Source organism: Kryptolebias marmoratus, linkage group LG16, assembly GCF_001649575.2.
Source record: "Kryptolebias marmoratus isolate JLee-2015 linkage group LG16, ASM164957v2, whole genome shotgun sequence".
In the NCBI taxonomy this organism is placed as follows: Eukaryota; Metazoa; Chordata; class Actinopteri; order Cyprinodontiformes; family Rivulidae; genus Kryptolebias; species Kryptolebias marmoratus.
The window spans coordinates 12,588,567-12,604,864 of NC_051445.1; the positions used below are offsets into that span (position 1 = coordinate 12,588,567).

A 16,298-nucleotide genomic window follows, 5' to 3' on the forward strand; every position below is an offset into this window, starting at 1 on the left:
GTAAACTGCGCTGACGTTAAAATCAAACATACCCAGCTCATTTTGGCCACGCCTTCTTGGCAGGATTCAGCCAATCAGGTTCTCCCCAAGCAGTTCAGCGGGAGAAACGGAAACGAAGGGACGAATTTGTTGTGAGTTCGATGGAGGTTTTGCGACATTAAACGGATTTATGAAACATTCAGCTCGCCTTGGTGTGTGTAACACGTCATCTAACGCGATGAGACGTCCGAGGTTTGATAGCACTGACACTGTTAGCCGCATCGTGTAGTTTGCTAACTTGTTAGGTCCTGAAGTTAGCTTCCCACTTCCGGTTCAGCAGCTCGGTAAAGGACAATTCCACTCAATTTGTAGTGTCTGGACCATCTTTGATCAGCTCTAGTGAAAAAACTACAGTGCTTAGACTATTCAAACCTGGATTGGGTTATTCTACACTTAAAGCAGATTCTTTAAAACTCGGTTTTGGATTTGTGAAACATTTGTGCTATTTGTGAATGTTCAAGAAAGGCGAGTTTTTGTTCTTGTTTGGCATCTGGACCACATTGGAACAGGAACATTTAAAAACTACTATGACTGAAAACAGTTCTAGCCTGATATAAATTATTGTATACTAAAAGCAGATGTTTTTAAGACGCAGTGTGTGATTTGTGAAACATTTGGACTGAAGGGGCTAGATGCAAAAAAAAATGGCATCCTTGAAATTTCACAAAGAGAATAAAGGTTTCTCAGATTATTAACTGTTTTAAAGGATGTGCCTTTACCTTAAAGTGACCCCTTTCAGGTTTGAACAGTCTGTGTTTTTCTCTTTCTTAAACTAGAGCTGATCAAAGATGGTCCAGACTAAAAATGATGTGGAATAGCCCTTTAACGAGCCTTCAAATCAGAAGCTTAGTTCATTGTGGTCAGCAGGTTGATGTAGTTTTATAATTAGCTTGCCAGGATTGAAAAGAAGAGATTTAATAAGAGTAGAAAGCTCCTATTTGTCCTCATATTTACTTGAAGCAATGCTTGAGGACATATTACTTCAGTCTCCACGTGTTGTCTTTTATCGTCTTCACGTTAAGAAATAAATTCATCACAAACATGCAAGAACTTCAGTCCATAAATGTGGTAAAAAAAAAAAAAACATGCACAGTGAGTGTTTCTCTGGCGTCTTTTAGACCCAACAAGACCGTGTTTGATAAGCTGTTAGATTGGTAATTATTCGTTAAATAGAAAGCACTGAAGTTTGTATTAGAGAAACTTTAACTTTAAAAGATACTTCCTGTTTTGATCAGCACAAAACTTTTTCTCTCATTTTTTTTGGCTTTGCAAAATATCTTCACGTATTTCTCGGTTGTTTAAACTTTTCTGACAACACTAGCGCTGTCCTATTGGGGCTGATTTATTTAATTTTTAAAAATCTTTTAGGTCAAAGAAATTTGATGTTCCAGCCTGAAGAATGCGGCGCTCAGGAGCTCCCAGTCAGCTGTTTGGGAATGCAACAAAGAAGCCTCGATTCGTCCCGCCTGGAGCATCTGCTTCACGTTTTGTACCCGAACCGAAGCCGCTGACCCCCAAACCCGCTCCGTGCAACGCACTGGATAAGGCGAGTTTTTACCGACAGTAGATCTACGATTTGATCTAAATCCTTATAAATTAAGAAAACCTCTTTTCTTGCAGGTCCGGGGAAGTCTTTCATCGCCAGATGGGAATAAATCGACCCTTAACGCCTCGGACAAATCACAGCAGACCACCCCAGCTGTTTCCACGGCGCTGGCTCGAGTTCTCAGCGCAACGGAAAGTAAAGAAAATGAATCTGAGACACAAAACTCTGGGTCAGAAGGTTGTTCAGAAGACAAAACTACAGCAGGTAAGATAAAGTGTAACGCACAAAACAAATAGTTAGGCACATCTACGAAGCGTTACTGTCATGGAGGCTGTGCTGATTCTAAAAGTGGAAACTGATGAGAAAACCTTTAGGAGGTTGCTTTTCTTGTCTCTAGAGTGGAAACGCAACCACTGAAAGTTATGGAATTTTTTTCACCTACACCAGTGGTTCCTGGAGGGCCACCATCCTGCAGGTTTTTGTTGTTTCTCTGCTCTTCTGCAGGTCTTCAAGTTCTGCAGAAGCCTGTTAATCACTCAGTCACTCAAATCAGGTGTTTCAAAGCAGAGAAACAACTAAAACATGCAGGATGATGTCCCTCCAGGACCAGGATCGGACACCTCTGACCTACGCTCACACTCCTTCGCCACTTCTACCTCACCTTTTCGACTTACAACTGGGATAAAACTCGTTCTTCTTCTCTGCTCTTTCTTCTTGGAATCAACTAGAAGACTTGAAACTGTTCCATTAAATCAAGGACCTCCAAGCTTTAGAATCAAAAGAGTCATTTTTACCATATCTCCTGCTAAATATATTTTCCATACAGCCACAAAATCAACTTGAGCCTTCAAATTAAAATATAACTCTAATGTTTCATTTATTAGGTTGTTGGTTATTAATTAAATGTTTTCTAAAGACCAGAATATTAAAGCACTTAAAGGATCTGTTTGGTTTTTTTTTTTCATTAAAGTCAGATCCATATTTCTATTTTTATCTTTTTTAAAAGGAATAGCTAGCTGTATGTTAGTACGTTGTCATATTTTAATCCCTAAAGATTTACAGTCTTCCAATAGATGCACAAAACTACTTCCTACTTTTACAAGAATCGGCCTCAGGTTTGTTGAAAAATGTGAATTTTAGGTGTGTTTGGAGTTCCACTGTGCTGATTCCGGTGCTGAAATGATGTAAAGCTGGGTACACAATGGGTTTATAATTCCTGACATGTCTGTAATTATAAAACCACACAGGCAGCTTGACCATATGACATCACCAGCGCCATTTTACTCAGGCACGTCCCCAGCAGAAATCTGTTTCAGAAGCTTTTATGTAAACTCACAAAGCAAGTATACAGTATTCTGTGATGAAAAATTAATATCATCATACTGTGTTTTTTATTTGAAGACATTTGGGATGGCATGTGGTCCTGCAGGAGAAGGTAAAATAGTGACAAATGGGGTACTTATGGTGGTACATACGGAGTACTTACAGGGTTACATACAAGGTAGTTATGAAGTAAGCACAGGGTACTTAGAGTTTAATTACTGGTTCTTCAAGAGTACCCTATGAGGTACATAAAGGGCAAAATCCAGGACATTTACAAGGTATGTATGGGGGTACTTACAGGGTAATTACAAGTATTTATGGGGGTTATATACAAGGTAATTCCAGGGTAGTTGTGGGTGGGTACTTATGGCGGTACTTATGAAGTACCTTTGTTTACTGGCTGTTTGAAGCGACCTGTTCCCTGTTCTGTGCCCTGGTGTGTTTTCATGTGCAGAAAGGCCTCTGATCAGCGTCGTTCTGTTGAACACATGTTACACACTTACTGCAAATACTTGGACTGGAAAACCGCTAGAAGTATTTACATTTTACTCAGGTTTGTGTTATTTGTTTTGGTCACTGCAGAGGGTCCGAAGAGCGGCAGTTTGCAGACCCCTACGTTAAATGATTTTAAACTTATTTAGAAAATATGTGGAAAAGACAGCTTGTTGTTAGTACTCTGCTCCTTTATTATGTGGTACTTTAATTTAATTGCAGTATGTGTTGGCTGCGTGCAAGCTCATGCATGCTTGTTCACTTGAAACAGGTCTGTCTGGACTAACTGTGTAATTTAAGGTGAAATCCAAACTAAACTTAAAAACATAAGATCTCCTTCTTTGCGTTATGCTGCTGAGAAGCGGGTTTTTTTGTTTTGTTTTGTTTTGGGGCACAAATGGCGTCTCCGTGTCCGTCAGAAACAGCACCTGAGGACGGCTGTCGAAGCTCAGTGTGACCAGAACCAGACCCATAAGAGCTACCGGGTCAGAACTTCGGTCTCCCGAGCCTCGGTCGGACATAAATCTGCGCGGATTTGTTTTTTTTTTTTTTTTTTTAAACGCGACCGCCTTCCGCCGTTAATCCGGAGCAGGAGCGCTGATTTCCGGGCATGCGCAGTGCGCTCCAGCCCCTCCCCCCTCCCCCTCCTCTCTCTGCGCGGCTCATTTAGTTAAACCAGCACTATTTCTCCTCGGCGCTGCTTTTCAGGAGAATCAAAACCAGCCCCTGATCCCTCGTGTTGTTGCCTCAAATGCATCGTGTTAAATCTGTTTCCTCCCCTCTCTCTCTCTCACTCATTCTCTGTAGAAAGCACGGCCCCTCAGCTGCTGTCATTTTTATTTAAGGCAGCACAGACACCCCTGGCTGTTGCTGTGCCTGGTTTGGGGTTTAGAGAGACCGAGCTGTAAGTAGGTCGGGCTGGACTTAAGCGGCTTAGCTACGTCAGCCTAAAGCTGAGAGGAATTCATCCAAAGCCCTCCGCGGTAGGCGGGGGCCTAAACGAGGCTGGCCTAGTTAAGCCTGATTCTTATTGTGTGCAGCACAGCCAAGGTTCCTTGTTGTGCAACGCAGCCGTGAGAGAACCCAGGACCAGAGTGTGAATCCATGCACTTGTTAGTTTGTAGTTTGATTAGGAGGAGGTAAATTGGAGTTTTGTTTGAGTTGGGCCTTTTAGTGTCTCACTTGGATCAGAGGAAGAGAGCAGAAGGGATATTAAAAAAAGAGAGAAAAGAAAAGTCAGCTGAGCAAAGTGAGGAGGAACAACTCTGAGAGGGTTCAGAGGTCGTGGTGGTGGAGGTGGGGGCAGCTTAAGGCCTGATTTGGAAGGCGTGGGTCTGCTATGCTGTAAGATGGCATCCAGCTCCGTGTTCCTGTCCAGCATGGTGGGCAAGGCTCGCTCCTCCAACTTCACCCTCTCCGAGAAGCTGGACCTGTTGAAGCTCGTGCGCCCGCACATCCGCATCCTGGAGGAGCACACCAACAAGCACGCCGTCATCGTGGACAAGAACAAGTGCTGGGACACCGTGGCCGAGCAGTACAACGCTCTGGGAGGGGACCGACCCCACCGGACCGCTCAGGGCCTCCGGACGCTCTACAAGAGGCTGAAGGAGTCGGCCAAGCAGGAAGTGATGCAGAGGCGACACGCCCAGCCGGAGTACAGAGGGAGCATCTCGGAGCCGACCAGGAGGATCATGGAGATGATCCCCCACCTGTTCCACCACGTGCCCATCCACGAGAAGGACCAGGCGTTGCGCAGGTACGCCTGGGAGCTCGCACGCACGTTTCCGTACACGCCTGAAAGGACGGCACAAGAACACACAGACTTAAAGCTCCAAAATGTGGAATTTATCTCAGACTTTCAGAGAAGAAAACTTTGTTTTAATACTGCTTAAATCAGAAAATCTTTTAGCTTTACGTTGTTTTTGTAAATTTCAACATTTATTTAGGAGAGTAAGCAGAGGACAACAAACTGAATCATTTAAAGTAACGATCCAGAGTTTAATGTTTAATGTTTCGCCAGTGAATCTTTGAGAATCTGACCTTTTTATGACAGGTCTATAACTTTTATCTGCTTTTAATCTTCTGAGTTACAGGATCAGAAAAGAAATGATCTATGACTCAAACACAGATGCAAAAACAACAAACATCAAGTCGTTTAAAGTTATCTGTGAATAGTGAGATTTGATGTCGTATTCTGTAGTTTTATATCAATAAATCCGGATCTGTCTTTTTTAATCATTTGTTTGATTTTTCCTTAACGTACACGCTCACTTCAGATTTATTCTGTGAGTACAGAAATTGTTTTTAGTCAGTCTAAGTTGCTTTATTTGTGTTTTTTTTTTCTGCTAGGTTGATCTACAACAAGCACAGCTCTCCCATCGATCATCCCGGCAGCAGCTCCTCTCTGGCTGGACTCCAGGATTACTCAGCAGCTGTCCCAAGTGTCCCTCACGAGGTGGTCCAGCTGGACCCCGAGGACGACGTGAAACCACCGCCGGATCTCCCAGTTGTTCCTGCGCACCCGGCGCCGGTGCTGGACGGGCTCCCTGAGCACGAGCACGAGCAGGATTTGGGAAGTTCCCACAACTACGAGGCATCTCTGTCTCCCGCTCCGTCGTCTGTTAACGTCCCCCTCTCCGCCTCGCCGCTGCCTTTACGCCACGACTTTTACCCAAACGACTTCTACCCCCACCACCACGAGGCGGACAGGCTCCGTCCTCTGCATCTGCTCAAAGAGGAGCACGAGCTGGTGCTGGCCAACCACAGGAAGGTGGCCCTGTACCTGGAGGAGAAGAGGGAGGGCCTGAAGAGGAAGCAGGAGCTGGAGGAGGAACTCCTGAGGGCGAAGATCAGAGTGGAGAAGCTAAAAGCTGCTCGACTGAGACACGGGCTGCCAGTTCCTCTATAATGAGAAAGAACGTGCAGTACGTCAGCAGCATTAAACAAGAGAGTGACTCTGAGGATTTTATGAACACTTCCACTCATTAGATTCATGTTTGACAGCAGATTAATTTCTGTTTTTCAAACATGGTGCCTCATACAGACATGAATATGCTGTTTTTTATTGTTATAGCATTCATATTTAGGTGTTAATACAGTTTGGCCAGATCATATTAGTTTAAAAACGCCCATTTGATACAGACTCTGAAGAATTAAGATGTAATAAGCTGAACACTTTGGTTTGTAGGCTTTAAAAAAACAAAAACAAACGCCCCCACATACTTAAACTAAATGTAAAGAATGTTGTCTCAGATAAACTAGGATTGTGGCACAACTATCCTCAGCCTTAAAGCGTTGTGCTAACAGGTGAAGATGAGTGAAACGTGAAACTCCAAACTTTTCTCTGGTTGTTTAGTAAAAAAGGGGAAAAAGTGGTTATCGATTTTATTTTTTTATTGTTATCGCTGTTTAACGTGAGCGGGTTTGTCGCCAACAGTGTTGTAATGTTTTGTACACAAGTGCTGTTCGTGTCTTTGTGTGTTTGTCCTCGCGTGCGTCTATTTATTAAAACAAGAATTTTGGTAACAAATGGGTCTTCTCTGGTTTTGTAGGTTATTTCTTGTTGTGGATGATAAAATCAAAAGGGCGCGCGACGAACCAGATTACCTAACTTCGACGTTTGAGGTTGTTGCGACACATTTGAATGTTAATAGTCAGACATGTTCGTTGTGGTTTTTTTTTTTTATTGTTTGCGACAAGCAGAGAAGCACTCGGTTCCAGATGTGTGGATTTATTTACGATGAAGTCTTGATGCAGCAGTGACCTCTGCTGGTGGCTTGTTTACCCTGCATCTTTATTTCCTTTTGTTTGATTTTTATTTATTTTTACTGCATGTTCAGTCACTTTATTTAATGTCTTCGCCTTGCAGGAGTGAATAAAAGTCCTCAGCGGGATCCCGGATCTCCTCGGACCCCTCGGCCTCCTGCAGGGTTGGAACGTGTCTCCGGCTGCGGTCAGGATGGGGTGCGTTACTTCAGCGTGGTCTGGTGTAAGGCCAGTAAGAAGAAGCACAAGCGCTGGGAGGGGGACGCGGTGCTGGTGGCGCGAGGACGCACGGCCACACTCAAAGACATGGACGGGAAGGACATCGGAAGGGGTGAGGCCATAAACGCCTCATTCGTTCGATTGCTCCATTAAACTGTGAAAAAGGAGTGGAGCTGCAGCTTGTTGTGATTGAACTCGTAGTTGGTGCGTAGCAGGGAAAGATGCAGTGGAGCTGAAGCCATCAGTTCAAACTGACGCTTGTTTCCTGATCTGATGTTAAAATCACGCCCCTCACCAGTTTGATTATAGTGGAAACAGACACTGAGGGAATAAGATATGTTTTAAATGCCAGCTACATTCTGGAGGTTATTCAGCATCGCTGCTGATCACTGAGCATCTCCAGCCTCACACCTACGGTCCTTCCTGCACCTCTTCTTTCAGAGAACTGAATCATACAGCTGGTTGAGTTGAGTTACTCTGAAATTAGGTGTAGTAACCACCGAATGTACTGTACAGTTGTACTACTACACAACTGTTTAAATTAAAGGTTAAACCTTAGACTGATTTAACAAATGTGTAGTAATTTGATTTGTAATAACGTTAATCGTTTTACCTTTTTTGAGTGGACTGAAGTGTATGGTTACCTTTTAATATTATATTTGTTTTGTTGTCTTTGTATTGATGCTCTCCTGGTTTACTGAAACTACATGATCAGTAGTGGACATACAATAAATGTGGTTGTTTCTATTGTAAATAGCTCTTATACAGCAGAGATATTTACTCAAGAATGCCAGTATTGGAGGATTTCTCCACAGAACCTGACATGTTTGTGTTGCAGGCAGCGGCTACAAGGTGTCCGAGCTGGCCTCGCTGTCTGAGGGAGAAACCCTGATGGTCGGAGGGAAAGAGGTGGAGGTGATGGGAATCATTTCGGACGAGGACTTTGCCAAAGGCCGGTGTTTCCAGGAGGTCCGAACAGATCAAGTGGAGTCGTGCGCCAAGCCTGCTCCGCCTCCTTCTCATCGCCTGGCCGCCAAACCTTTCTGCCCGCCTACAGCGTCGGGCAGATCAGGGCCTCCAGGAACTAAAGCAGAAGAAGAAAAGGCCCACACTCCTCGCCACAACCCACTCGCTCCAGGTATGTGAACTAAACCAGGAGCTCTTTTTACTTCTTGGAGTTGGGTTTTCTCATGTTAAACACCCGCTTGTTATTTCAGGTGCACTAGTGATGCCTCGCCCCTCTTCCAACCACCAGTGGCTTTATAATAAATCGGGCCTTCCTGTTGTTGATGTTGTGGTTGATCCACACCTGACCACTCACCTGCGACCACACCAAAGAGAAGGCATCCTCTTCCTCTATGAGTGCGTTATGGGCATGAGGTGAGAGTGCGTTTCCTCCAGACCATCCCAATAAATCTCTCTTTGTCATAAGACTTAAAAGCTACCACCACCGTAGCCCTTTAGGAATCACGTTGATGCGTTTGTTCTCCAGAGCCGCGGGCCGTTCAGGCGCCATCCTGGCCGACGAGATGGGGCTGGGAAAGACGCTCCAGAGCGTGGCGCTGTCCTGGACGTTGCTCAAACAGGGGCCCTATGGGGGGAAGCCAGTGACGAAGCGTGTCCTTGTGGTCACGCCCGGCAGCCTCGTGCAGAACTGGAGAGCCGAGTTCACCAAGTGGCTGGGGCGCGAGAGGATCAGTGTTTTTACTGTGGACCAGGTTTGGAGAAAAGAGGACATTTGTTTCTTTCTTTTAAAGGCAACATCACAGCATAGTAGATTTATCGTATTTACCGCACTATAGGGCGCACTGGATTATAAGACGTGCTGTCAATGAATGGTCCATTTCCGCATTATATGTCATATATAAAGACTCACCGGACTATAAGCGAAACAAAACAGCCCCCTGTCTTTTTGGAGCATACTGCACCGACATAAGCATCAAGTATAAACGCCCCCAACGCTTGCTACGCTCTCTACACGCCGTGCACTGAGCCCTGCGACTATAACTGAGCCTTAATGCTGCAAGCGGTGCGGCTTTGTAGTTTAACCAAAGTCATGCTAAAACATGACGCACTGTCGTTTTTTGAGAAAATTGAAGGCTTTTAAGTGCGCCTTGTAGTCCGTAAAATACGGTATATTTCAGATCAAAACGCTTGTGTTAAATTTGTCTTTCAGCAGTGCAGTTTATTGATGTAAATGACATCTTTGTGCATTTTAAATGTAAATGGTAACATGCAGCCTAAAGATGCTAAAAGAAGAAAATCATAGACTCAATAAAAAAAAGCCAACTTGTGCCTTTCTGTTCATAACTGATGTTTACTTCTGTCTAGTTTGTTTCAGGCTATCATCAGCACTATTTAATCTGTTTGTTCAGGATCACAGAATAGAGCAGTTTGTGTTGTCCCCTCTACACAACGTGCTCGTGATCAGCTATGAGATGCTGCTGCGCTGCCTGGAGCAGGTACACCGCGCTCGCCTCGTCTTGCAGACCTCGAGCGTTTGTGTCGCAAACCAAACGACGCCTTGTGCCTTTCGTCTTCAGATACAGAAGGTGGAGTTTGGGCTCGTAATCTGCGATGAGGGTCACAGATTGAAGAACAGCAGCATTAAAACGTCCTCGGCCCTCAGCAGCCTCAGCTGCGGTCGCAGAGTCATACTCTCAGGTACGCGCCTGAACCAAACGGAACATATTTTCAGGACTCTCTGAAGGAAAGCAACTAACAGATATCGGTTTTGTTTTCTTCTTCTAAGGGACACCAGTGCAAAACGACCTGCAGGAATTTTACGCTATCATCGAGTTTGTTAACCCGGGGATTCTCGGGTCCTCAACTGCTTATAGAAAAGTGTACGAGGAGCCAATTCTGCGCTCCAGACAGCCGTCCTGCACGGAGGTAACGCTATCCAGTCGCTCGTTCTTGTTCCCCTCGCAGCCGCCTTCCGTCACATAAACCGCTCTGTGTCTCGCGTCTGCCTCTGCCTGAAGGAGGAGCGGGTTTTGGGAGAAGAGCGGGCGGCCGAGCTCTCCCGCCTCACCGGCATGTTCGTCCTGAGGCGGACGCAGGAGATCATCAATCGCTACCTGCCTCCCCGTCTGGACTGGACCTTGTTCTGCGAGCTGGCCCCTCTGCAGCGCCAGCTGTACAAACACCTCCTCGGCCACCGCGTCTTCAGAGCCTGCCTTCAGGGCTACAGTCAAACCAACGCACACCTGGCCTGCATCACCGCGCTGAAGAAGCTCTGTAACCATCCTGGTCTGCTGCACGTCACCGTCAAGGTGACGTTCACAGACAAACTGGCGTCTCTGTCATGAATATTGTTATGACCGTAGCTAGCAGCTGCAGGAATTATTCTGTTTTATTTACCGTCAAACCGTGTGTTTATGTGCGTGTTTTTTTTAGATTCGGCTGAATGTGTGTTACTGTTTGCAGGAGAGAACGGACCGCGGATCTGTGGAGAGTTCTTTATACGAAGGCCTCGTAGATCTCTTCCCAGAATCCTATTCTTCAGCGGGAATCAACAGTGCTGACTCGGGAAAACTGATGGTTCTTTCAGACCTGCTGAGCGCCATCAGACAGCTCAGCCCTTCAGACAGGTGTGTGTGTTCGTGTGTGTGTGACAGAAGTCTGCTTTAACATGGGTGTAGTTTCAGCTATTTTCCAAGAATCTCCCCCTTTTTGACCCCCCCCCCCCGCAGGGTGGTCCTGGTGTCAAACTACACCCAGACGCTCGACCTGCTTCAGGACCTGTGCGCACACGAGGGCTACACCTTCTGTCGACTAGACGGCCACACCCCCACCGGCCAGCGCCAGCGGCTGGTCGACACCTTCAACAGCCCCCATTCCCCGAACTTCCTGTTTCTGCTGAGCTCCAAAGCAGGCGGGGTGGGTCTTAACCTGATCGGCGCCTCCCATCTGGTGCTGTATGACATCGACTGGAACCCTGCCAACGACATTCAGGTGAGACTCGCCTCGCAGAAAAAAATCCCGTCAAAGTTCATGACAGTATTTTTTAACTCATTCATTCTGCCTTTCATGTTTTAATCTGTTTCTGTTCTGTTTTAAATTTGTGGTCTGGAATAAAAACAAAACGTATTGCTTCTAAATATAAAGATCCTGATCATTTAAAACGCACTGCAGTGCTGCTTAAATACAGTTCAATCCTCTAGAATTTGCAGAAAATGTCCTCTGATGCATATTATGTTTAATAAGTGAGGTTTTTTTTTAGCTTTCATGTGCATACATCCCATGGTTTGCTGATAGAAATGTGAAGGTCCTGAAGTATTAAATCGTTGTTTTTGTCCTGCAGACTAAATAAATAAATGTTCAAGGGTAAAAGCATCCTCATGTATGCACCTTTATGTCCACCAGATGGCGCTCCGTCTGTGTCTTTTATTATGACTTTTCTCTCTCTAGGCCATGGCTCGAGTCTGGAGAGATGGACAGAAGAAGACAGTCCACATTTACCGTCTTCTCACCGCAGGTGAGAATAAAAAAACACATTTAATGAAACAGCAAATTCAACTCGTTGTCACTGATTTGAAGTTGAACGCGTGGCTTCGACCCGCTTTCCTCTCAGGCACCCTCGAGGAGCGGATATTTCAGCGGCAGGTGTCCAAACAGGGCCTGTCAGGGACCGTCGTCGACCTGGGGAGAGGCGCGGCGCACACGAGTTTCTCCGCCAACGAACTCCGAGACCTCTTCAGCCTGACCGACACGCCGTGCTTGACTCACGACCTGCTGGGCTGCGGCTGCAGCATGGACGGCTCGCTCTGCGGTAAGCTCGCAGAAGAGGGCGGACAGAAGCGCTTGCGCCTCGCCGCGCGCCGACCTCTCACTCTCCTTTTTCTTCCTCAGAGGCGAAGGCGGTGGAAGAGGCGGGGCGCGTCTCCGACAGACCTTGCCAGCTCGGTCGTCGGGGCGATGGCAAGGAGGCGGCGCAGAAACATCTGAGCATGTCCGAGCTCACGTGGTGGAGGCACTTCTCCGGTGACGCGCACACGTTCTCAGACCCCTACCTCGATCTCGCTCGAAGCCACATCACCTTCGCCTTCCAGACCACCATCTCCCACACGGCTCGGTGAACACGCTGGCCGTCTGTGGACTGATCCTCACACATGCTCGGCCTTTATTCGTACGCCTCCATGAGCAAAACAACACAATGTAGTTTCACAGAGTCGTACAGTAAACATAAACATCTTCCCTTTTTTATGTGTTCAATGTCATTAGCTGTGAAAATTCATAAAGAAATAAATTAAATTTGAAAGCATTGTGTGTAAAACGGACTCTTCAGGAGTTCTTTGGTTGAGACGGAGCTTTTCTTACTGAGAACTGAATAAGAGGAGTGTGTGTGATTGTCACAGTTTGTTTTTTTTATTCAATATGATGGATAAGACCGTGCCTGTGAGCGATGTGTCCTGCGATAGAAGAAGGGTTTGCGGTTCACACATGAAGTGAATGCGTACCCACTTAAACAAACTAGTCTCCATTTTTTTAAAGTGTGTCATCCAGAGAATGAAGGCGGTCATGGGTCGCGGTGCTCGCGGCTTGAATTGTCGTTCATTAATGTCTCACAGTTTGTTATGCAACGGCCCTCTGTGATTTAACTTTTAGTGAGTCTGCTGGGTTTTTCAACATGTGGGCCACGCCACAATCTGTTCGGTTTGTTATTTTCGACAACACGGCTCTGTCCATGCCCTGCAACACAAAGCTGCTGCGTGGGAGTTGCAGCACGGAGTTGCGTGGATCTCTGTGTGTGTGCGAGCGTCTCCCCGTGTGATTCGGGCTCCGCTCTGTCAAATTGACCGAGCCTCGGCACAATGCGCGCCTTTATGCAAACGGCGTAATTATCATTTATCCGATGGTCGCCGCTGTGTGTGACAGTTAGGCAACTTCGTTGTGTAAGAAGTGGGTCTCCGGGATGTCAAGCCTTTTGCTTTAAGCGTTTGACAGCTGTAGCTGGGTGGCATGTTGGCGATGCGTTCGAGGCTCTCTGGTAATTATAGGGACACTTGCTGCTTCTTTGTGGCAGCAGAGTGTTTTTAAACCTGTAACCTATTTCCTGCGCTGAGGTGCAGACCTTACCTGCTGCAAAATATGTTAACGAGCAGTTTCTCTGTGCCGGACATCTATTTCAGGCATCAAAACACTATTTGTTCTGAAGCCTGTTTGTGGCATAATTTTCAACTTTGTTCTGATTAGCTTGAAGCTCAAAGCCATAAAAGGTGTCAAAATATACAGTATTTATTTGAATGTATGCTTTTAACACAGTGACTACATCATTAAATGGTTGGGGGTTAACGTGACTCCAACTCATCTGGGTTTTTTGTAAAAATCACGTTAGAAAGCAAGTTTTCCTCGGCTTTGTTTGCGACTAAATTTGACGGTCAGTTACAGGAATCTCATTTGGAGATGATCCCAACCCCGACTACTCTCCACCGCAAGATCTCCTCCCCGAGAACGACTCTGTAACGGGGATTATTTTACAGGCTAAATATCTGCCACGTGCCAAAGCTGTCGGCGTCGTTCGAATGTAAACAAACGACCCGTAATTGTTGGCAACAAAACACGACTCGATGATACACACATACAATCAAGTCGAACCGAAAACATTGAAAAATTGCATATTTTGACAGCTGTTATGGCTTTAATGCTGATATATTCATCAGGATTTGAAAAACACACCCTCCTTTGTGGAGGTAATAAAGACTATCTTTGCTGAGTTAAGTCCAAACAAAAATACAGCAAAGGCTGAAGTTTTAGGTAAAAAGAAAAAGGTTTAAAGTGAGTGATTAAATAATGAAGGAGACGTAAATTGACATAAAAAATCCCAACTTAGTGCTGCCAGGAGTTCATACAAAATTATCTGGACCATAAAAACAAACTTAAACGAAATGTCACAGTAATTATAACGTGAGCTTCTGACTTTCATTACACAGATTTGTTTGAGACGGCGATCAGTGGTAACCTAGCAACAATCGCCAAGCAACTTCCCGCAGCTCCTGGCCTGGTTTGGCTTCACCAGCGTGAGATACGGTTTGGTTGTTTTAGAGTGGTCATTTTATTTATGATGTTTTCATGGGACACGTGTTTGACAGACGAGTGTCTGCACTCGAAGCTGGATATTGATCGGCATCACAGCTCGAACGGTCACAGAGGCCACGTGAGGTGGAATCTGTGTCGGTGGTAAAGCTCTGGACCGCAAATCCTTCTTATAATAAGCTGAACTTCAGCTGGACGGATCAGAGAGCCGCTGCATGCTTCAGACGAGCGTCTCTCCACAGCTGTTCTTCTGGAGACAGCTGTGGATGTTTGATTCCCTGTGACTCGACGGCGAGGGCATCTGGCGTCAGCCCCCGTCAGTGGGCCGCGAAACGGACCAGTCGGTCACGGCGGCGATCCAAGACGCACTCGAGTTCCTGCGGACTAATCCAGCTGTTAATCAGTGACACCCAATCCAGCTTTCCTGGGATGTTCAGTAATTTCTAACGTCCCGCTCTTCGAACAGACTGTCCTCTGCATTACAAACACGCGCCTGCAGGAATCCAATAGATGACATTGATTACTTTTGTTGTCACCATTTTGTGTTTTTTTCCTCCTTTGCTCTTCTCGTCGTAACTAATATTAAACAGAAGCAACATAATCCTGTAACTTATACTGTAAAGACATGTTTCAGGGTTCAGAATCTGGTTTAATAAGCGCTTACCCAAACTGGGTTAAAAAGGAAAAGACTTTGTTCCACATTAACATGTCTGTGTGGCTAAATCAGGAACTGCCTTCTCCAATTGTTTCTCTTATTAACTTTACATAAACATTTCTGATGGCTGAAGTCTCTAAAACGAGAAGATGCTCTATATCCTAATGTTTAACTTCATATTAAACCAAAACTCTTTATTTGATCTAATGGTCGGACTAAAAAAAGGTCATTTCTCATAAGGTTATAGTAAAAATGAATAGAAGTTGTAATTTGTCAGAGGTTCAGTAACTACAGAACGCAGCTGAATACATTTGAACAATCATGAAACTAGCATCCATTAAAGGATTGCATATTGCATGCTGCTCAATCCGCTGGAGCTCAAACTATGTGTTGAGGATCACTCTCAGCTACCACCACACCAAATTTCAGCTCTGTGTCTGTAAAACCGACTGAGTTATATCCGTTTTTGTGTTGGCTGAGTTCGATTAACTGTGGCGGCCATCTTGAATCGGCTTGTCCCCAAAAGTTAATCAGCTGTAGATGTTTGTCCAATAATTACTTTCTGAGAGTTTCGTTAAAATCCGTCTATCGGTTCATGGGATATTTTGCTAACAGACACAAGCAGTTACCATACACAACTGCTCTCCTTGCACAGAAGCGGCCTCCAATCATTTTTCAGTGCAGAATGTAGACAAATAAGCGAACACTGAAACTACACGGCTTGTCTCTTGTCTGCATAGCGTTTCTGAGCTCTACGGGAGACCTTGGAGGGAGGACAAAGACGCTGTCCTTGCGGGCAGGCAGGGAAAAATAAAACGTTTTGTTCGTCAGCTCCGATCTGAACCAAAAGAGGTGAAAGAAAAAAAATGCACCAAGGTCCTTGGTCCCCAGCTCCATATCTGTTAAACCGCCTGTGTTGTATCCATCTCTGTGTGCGCTAAGGTTCGTCAGCTGTGGCGGCCATCTTTAATTGGGTTGACTGTAAATGAGTTGTTGACATTCATCCAGCATTAATTTGTGTTTGCCAAGTTCGCTTAGCTGTGGCGGCCATCTTGAATCGGGTTGACTCTAAACGTTAATCAGTTGTAGAGGTGCGTGCAATGATTGCTTCCTGAGAGTTTGATTCAAATCTGCCCACTGGTTCGTGAGATATTTCACTAAAAGACAGACACACCTACACGGGCAGTAAGATTATGGTCCTGTTGTCTTTAGCAGCAAGTG

At 45.5% G+C, this 16,298-nt stretch overlaps 2 protein-coding genes across 4 annotated transcripts; both read left to right on the forward strand.

Annotated features, from left to right (window-relative positions):
* Positions 1 to 73: 73 nt before the first annotated feature.
* rad54b (RAD54 homolog B) lies at positions 74 to 12,685 on the forward strand. Of its 3 annotated transcripts, none has more exons than XM_017425020.3 (16): positions 74 to 131; positions 1,408 to 1,585; positions 1,660 to 1,849; positions 7,269 to 7,496; positions 8,223 to 8,522; positions 8,602 to 8,764; positions 8,877 to 9,102; positions 9,760 to 9,846; positions 9,928 to 10,048; positions 10,137 to 10,276; positions 10,369 to 10,659; positions 10,814 to 10,977; positions 11,080 to 11,341; positions 11,798 to 11,864; positions 11,961 to 12,158; positions 12,239 to 12,685. In XM_017425020.3, exons 2-16 carry the CDS (start codon positions 1,439 to 1,441, stop codon positions 12,463 to 12,465), a joined length of 2,811 nt encoding a protein of 936 aa, XP_017280509.1. In that variant the 5' UTR covers positions 74 to 131; positions 1,408 to 1,438; the 3' UTR covers positions 12,466 to 12,685. The 3 variants fall into 3 exon arrangements, with proteins under 3 accessions (XP_017280509.1, XP_017280508.1, XP_024863572.1); XM_017425019.3 differs by having other exon boundaries at positions 85 to 191; XM_025007804.2 differs by having other exon boundaries at positions 107 to 231.
* Positions 4,044 to 6,915, forward strand: LOC108241102 (fibrinogen silencer-binding protein). Its single transcript, XM_017425025.3, has 2 exons — positions 4,044 to 5,156; positions 5,750 to 6,915. The coding sequence occupies exons 1-2, from the start codon at positions 4,750 to 4,752 to the stop codon at positions 6,306 to 6,308; spliced, it is 966 nt and encodes a 321-aa protein (XP_017280514.1). The 5' UTR covers positions 4,044 to 4,749; the 3' UTR covers positions 6,309 to 6,915.
* Positions 12,686 to 16,298: the final 3,613 nt, after the last annotated feature.

Bases quoted from the DNA above. Each gene is read 5' to 3' on its own strand.
- rad54b (XM_017425020.3), top strand. From the start codon at position 1,439: ATGCGGCGCTCAGGAGCTCCCAGTCAGCTGTTTGGGAATGCAACAAAG. The intron at 8,765-8,876 runs GTGAGAGTGCGT...TTTGTTCTCCAG, and splicing joins GAGTGCGTTATGGGCATGAG to AGCCGCGGGCCGTTCAGGCG. The intron at 9,103-9,759 runs GTTTGGAGAAAA...CTGTTTGTTCAG, and splicing joins GTGTTTTTACTGTGGACCAG to GATCACAGAATAGAGCAGTT.
- LOC108241102 (XM_017425025.3), top strand. From the start codon at position 4,750: ATGGCATCCAGCTCCGTGTTCCTGTCCAGCATGGTGGGCAAGGCTCGC. The intron at 5,157-5,749 runs GTACGCCTGGGA...TTTTTCTGCTAG, and splicing joins AAGGACCAGGCGTTGCGCAG to GTTGATCTACAACAAGCACA.